Here is a 6,000-nt window from a genome sequence, read left to right on the forward strand (position 1 = left end):
AGGGAGAGGAGGAGGATCCAGTAAAGGGGAACTAGAGGGAGCAGCCTGTGAAGTAGGCAGGAAACCAGGAGAGTATGGTGTCCCAGAAGCTAAGAAGAGCATTTTATGAAGGATTTCAAGGAGAGCAACAGGGTTAAATACTCCTGAGAGTAAGGGAAGATAAAGTCTCCAACTTGCCCATCTCAGTTTGAAAGGTGAAGATTATTGATGTATGAACATAGTAGGCACTCAGAGCGAGAAATCTCACTGTTACAATTTCATAACAGAATGAAATCATCTTTGGATTTTGCCTGGCCTTTTATCAGATAAGCTCTTCCGGATTTTAGAAAGATTAATTTCAAGTTTTTCTCATGCTTCCAGAACAAACAAAGAGGCTGAGTAATAGTCATTCTGTAGCACCTAGATTGTTTCTCCGACTGATGCAGATTTCGGTAAAAGCCTCAAATCTATTTCCTTCGTAACGATTCTTAAATGGCAAGACAATTTGCCTTTTGTTTAGAAGGCAGCAGGGCTGTGCTGTACTTACCTTTATCAAACTTCAGGGGGCGAACTTTGACCAAGAAATAAATCCTAGGCAAATTTCTCAAAGCTTAATCACACCTGAGATCCACTCTGGAATTTGGGGGTTTGCAACACGTTTTAAGGCAGCTGCTCTAATTAGGAACAATTTATGGTGTACCTGCTGTGTTTTGGATAGTAAAACAACCATTAGGGAGCTAAGAACCTAATAGCTCTGTTTCGGATCAGCAAACAATACCTCCGTTTCCTGGGTTTATGCCCAAGGGTGTTGGAGAAGAGTGAAGGCTGTTTCTAAGCAAAGCAGGAATTAGCCATGGTTGGAGTGGGAGCTCCACCTGCTAGGAAACCACTGTTTTATTTACATTTGGGCTGCATCCATGGGTGGCACCTTGGGTGCTTTGGGCAAATACAGTTAATTCAACGGGCATGGTGCAAAATAGATTGGGAACATTCTGGGTGTTTTGGATTTATCTCTTTGGGAGGAAATAAATAGTTTGGCAAATTTTATACAGTTTTGTCAGACACAAGCCACCCTACAACGACTGAGTTACCTAAACTCTTTACAGATTCCATTTTGTACCCAAGGTCTTAAGGGGACAGGGAACATAACAGAACAAACAAATGAACATAAAACAGTGACTGCATTTAGTGCAGGGACTTACTAGGCCCCCAAAGGTTTGTCAGGAAAGAGCAGAGCTGCTGGCAGGTTGCCCCTCAGCCCTCACCCTGTGGCCCAGGGCTGCCTTGGGCGCACAGTGTGATTTGAAGAAAAGGGTAGGAGAGGGAACAGATTATCCAGCCTTTCCATACTGCAGTTTCTGTGTGAGATTCAGTGTAGATTGCCTCCTTTGATCCTCCAAACAACACAGTAAGTTGCATATTATTCGCCCCTTCTTTAGATAAGGAAACCAGGGCTCAGAGAATCTGAGTCACCTGCCTATGGTGAGAAATAACGCAGAGGGAGAAGAATGTGCTCCAAAATGCTCTGTTCTGCCTCACTTCCCTTGTTTAAAAAGCCTCCAGCCTCACTCCACACAAGCAGCAACACTTCCTGCTCTTTTATGAATAGAGATTTATGCCTTTGGGATAAATACTGGACATTGCAGCTGTCTTTTAAAGGGATACCATTCCTAACACTGTAGTATGAAGTGATTTCCCCAGATACTTTACTCCAGATTCTCCTGATAACCTGGGTAAGGGGTGTAGGGATGAGGGGGGGAGGCGGGGAACTTGAGAAAAGAACTAAAATGATAAGTGATGGGGGAAGAGTCCCAGAGTTCACTGATTACCACAAATTCCCCCAGAATTGGTCTGCATCTCAGCAGACTTGATCCTAACCCAGTGTGCCTAGATGACCTCCCGTGGGGCTAATGTGGAGGGTTGTCACTGGAATAAGGTACTTGGGAGGCCTGGCCTCTAGCTTGCCTCAGTCATTTCTCTGCGTTTCAGTTTCCCATCGGTCAAACCACAGATCTGCATTCATTCGATAAGCTCACAGATCCCTTCCAGTCCTGACTTTCTCTGATTCTGTGTCTCTTCATAGGTAACACCCTGGGAGAAGAGAAATTTATCACCAAAGAGTACCAGCCCAAGTGAATTTGGCAAGACCTTATCTTGCTGGGTAGGAATCATAGATAAAGTATTGCCAACAGCTACATTTATGCCAACCCGATGGGAGGCAACACCCCTTTGGAATTCTGACCCGATGCTTGAAACCAGAGCAGAGGGGCGTCCCATTGTGATGTGCTGCCAAGGGACACATTGCTTTTGTGGATAAGGTTTCCTGGTTCTTAGATCTCAGCCATGTTCCCCAACAGGGCATGGGCAAGGCAGCTGTGAATTCCATGACAACACGCAGCTGGGCACTGCCAAGGATAACTCTCTGCGGTGTGAAAGCTCTGCCTGGCGCTGGTGATAATGTGACTGTTTTCCTGAAGCAGGTTGGGTAAGGGAGCCAGCCCCACCTGTCCTCTATTTCACCTGATTGTGGAAACTATTATACAGCCTCCCTCCCCATCAATTTAAAGAGGAATAAAAAAGTCGCATTCATGGAATCACTTCCAGAATTTACGTTGATAATGGTTGACATATTAAAGTCTGCATAGTAAAGGTTGGTGCAAAAGTAATTGCGATTTTTGCAATTGTTTTTAACTTGTGAACCACAATTACTTTTGCACCAACCTAATAATATAACTACTAAGAAAGAAAAAGTTTGAGGTCTGGCAACAACACTTACTAAATGTATTAAGTTGGTTATATTACCAAACCTTAGTCACTTCTTCTGTAAAGGTAATAATAGCTCCTTACAAAGTTATTGCTGAGAACACATGAGAGAAACCTGGAAACTCTTAGCATCCTGCCTGGTATTTGGTTAAGTATCCAATAAATGGTGGCCAGTAATAATATTAGCAATGTTAATAATGAAGCATGAATTCCACAGTATATTGTTATTATTCCAAAGCAGGACACTTAGAGGAAAGACACAATCTGTAGGGACCATAGACAAGGGTTCAAACTTAGTTCTGCTACTCACCACCCTGGATGGGCTATCTTATCTCTCTTAATTTGCAAAATGGGAAAAAATGGCACTCACCTTGCAGTCATTGGGAGGCTAAAATGGAGAAGGAAATAAAGCAGTTTGTTTAGTGCCTGAATACTGTAGATGTTCAATACATTTTCTTTTTTCTTCCTCTTTTTCAGTGGGAAAATAAACTCAAATTTTCAAGAGTGTGAAGATCAGTGTGCCAGGGATTTAATCAAGCAAAACTTTCATATCGGGGCACTCATTCTATCCAGATGGCTTAGAAATTGCCTGTTTAAAGGTGAAGGTTAAAGGACTATAGGGGGCTGTGAAGGAGAGAGGGGCCCCTTCTGTATATTTCTCTTTCTTTTCCATTATCCTAGAGAAAAGTTTAATGACAAGTAGAATGAAATATAACTCAGGCAAAAGAAATTTCTAAAGGAAGAATGCTGAAGAGTTACAAACCTCAAGAAATTTCTAATTATTTTTTTCTTGTTAACATAAAATGGGCTTTAAAGTATATGAAAAAGCATTATATTATGTTAAGTGAAATAAGTCAGACTGAGAAAGACAAATACCATATGATCTCCCTTCTGCGTGGACTCTAAAGAACAGAATGAGCAAACAAAACAGAAATACACTCAGAGATACAGAGAAAAAGCTGATGGCTGCTAAAAGGGAGGGAGGTTAGGGGATCGGGAGAAGGTGAAGGGATTAGAAAGTGCAAACTGGTAGTTACAAAATAGTCATGGGGATGTGAAATACAGTATGGGGAATATAATCTGTAATGTTGTGAAGATCATGTCAGGTGCCAGATGGGCACTGGACTTATCAGGGGCATCAATTCATAGACGGTGTAGAAACCTGACCACTGTGTTGTACACCTGAAGTTCAAGTAGAATAATATTGAATGTCAACTATAATTAAATATATAGGTCTATATAGTCACGGGATGTAAATACAGCATAGGGAATATAGTCAATGGTACTGCAACATCTATATACAAAGTCAGAGAGGTAGTGGACTTGGGGGAGGGTTATTACTTTGTGATGGCTGTAAATGTCTCGTCATTATGTTGTTTTGTACACCTGAAACTAATATAAGAATAAAATAAAATAAAATCTAAATGCTTATACAAAAAATAAACAAACAAACAAACAAATAAAAGCATTCCTGTAACTTTGACTTAAGACATTTCTAAATGTACAGCGCTCTCACGTTCCTAAATTACAATTCCTCTGTGACCCCTCTCTTCCTCGGCCTTTTGTTTTTTTACGTCATGGAAGACCAGCCAGCCACCAGCCTGAGATGTCTTTTTGTGGCCTCCTTTTTCCCTGCCCCAGCACCAGTGTGTGTACATTTCATCCTCCTGACCTTGCAGGTGCTGGGAGGGGGTAAGTAGTACAGTAATATAAGCATTTGATTGAGTGTTTAAATGAAGCAAAGTTTACATTCCAAGTATAAACATAAGATGTATAGGCAGTGTGACTATGAGGTAGTGAAATTGATTCCAGGTTTCCAAAAAAGGAATTTTAATGTTTACTTGTTTATTCATTTGAGGAAGTTTGGCACGGTGGGCAGACGTATAGAAGCTGGAATCCACATTTGCATGAGAGCTCTTACACTTAGCCATATGTCCTCCAGCAAGTGACTGAGTCCCTCCCTGGCTCAATTTCCTCAACAGTAAAATGGAGACAGTGGTGATACCTGCCCACAGGGTTGTTACAAGACTTAAATGAAACAGTACATGGAGCAAACTTCCCGGAACATAGTAGGTGCTTAATATATGTTAGCTATTATTACTGTTTGCTTTTATTTTATTATAACTATGAAAGTATACAAGATAGAAAATAAAAATTTCTTTCCTTATTGTATACTTTTGCCTCCCCAGTCTCTGCCTCTGCACCAAGAAAGAATCATCATTAAACATTTGAAATATATCTACCCACACAAGTGGGACTCACTTTACACATGTATGTATTCTCCCTTGTAAGCTTATAGTTGATGTGTATTTCAAAAACTCACAAAAGAAATTTGGAAAATTTCTATGAGACTGAGTCAGATATGAAATACAGAGGGAACAGATCTCAGAGCTTTAGAGGTTTGGAGGTTTGGAGGTATATCTAATTTTCAAAATAAAAACTGCCTTGTTCTACAAGGCTACTCCTATCCACAAAAATAAGGGTCTGGATGAATTTTATTTTTTCAAAAAATTTACCACCCTCTCAAAGCTGCTGATATTGTCATCAAAGCAGATATTTAGAAGACTGTGATGCTGGCCCTGACGGTGACCCCAAGAGAAATGTTAACTCTGTACACACACCCTCATTCCCCCATTTACCTGCCAGCCCAGTAGTGCTGTGAAGTCGCAAATCAAAGTGTAAACTCTGGGATTCTCCCTCCAGTGCAGCCGATAAACCCAGCAACCTCGACTGCCAAGAGGTGAGACTTCACTGTTGAATTCCAGGTTCTCCTTTGCCAATGCTTTATGCTGAAAAGTACATGATAACATATGGTTCCTACACATGCTCTTATAATCTTCCCAGGGGGAAGCGTAGTAGCAGGGAGTCCTGGAGTTAGGGTTCATATATGTCACTCCTGGCTGAGCGTTTGCATAGGTACAGGTATATTTTCCTTGTGTCACCACTGACTGAATGCTCATATTTATCACGCCTACCTTGTCTAGAAAAAGTCCACTCAAGGCACATCTTATTAAAACTCAATGACTTTTAGACTCAACAAGCCTTCTATTACAAATCTTCTGTGTCCAGTTACATGTCTCAATACTGGATTTTTTACACAGAGAATATCAATTAATCCTTTTTCTAATTACCCTGTCAGTTCTATAGGTGAATAAACAGAGGCCAAGTTCACTTAGAGAGTGAAAAAAAATGAGATTTAAACCCAGGACTCTCTCACTCGAAAGCCCACGTTATTTTTGCTACAAAAACTACTCAAGA

The 6,000-nt window shown here is 40.9% G+C and overlaps 1 protein-coding gene across 7 annotated transcripts in view; it reads left to right on the forward strand.

The window, feature by feature from the left end:
- Positions 1 to 4,815, forward strand: part of ADGRF1 (adhesion G protein-coupled receptor F1) — a 44,347-nt gene extending 39,532 nt beyond the window's left edge. For 4 of the 7 annotated variants that reach the window (XM_019734805.3, XM_074333042.2, XM_088795672.1 and 1 more), the window contains exon 16: positions 2,337 to 2,573. In XM_019734805.3, the coding sequence (XP_019590364.3) occupies positions 2,337 to 2,434 (98 nt within the window). In that variant the 3' untranslated portion in view covers positions 2,435 to 2,573. Of the gene's footprint in view, positions 1 to 2,062; positions 2,574 to 3,219 lie in introns of those variants that run through there. The other 3 variants (XM_074333041.2, XM_019734804.3, XM_019734803.3) reach the window with 3 other exon arrangements.
- Positions 4,816 to 6,000: the final 1,185 nt, after the last annotated feature.

This window comes from Rhinolophus sinicus, chromosome 2 (assembly GCF_057876585.1).
Source record: "Rhinolophus sinicus isolate RSI-liver-muscle chromosome 2, RSI-T2T, whole genome shotgun sequence".
Taxonomy (NCBI): domain Eukaryota; kingdom Metazoa; phylum Chordata; class Mammalia; order Chiroptera; family Rhinolophidae; genus Rhinolophus; species Rhinolophus sinicus.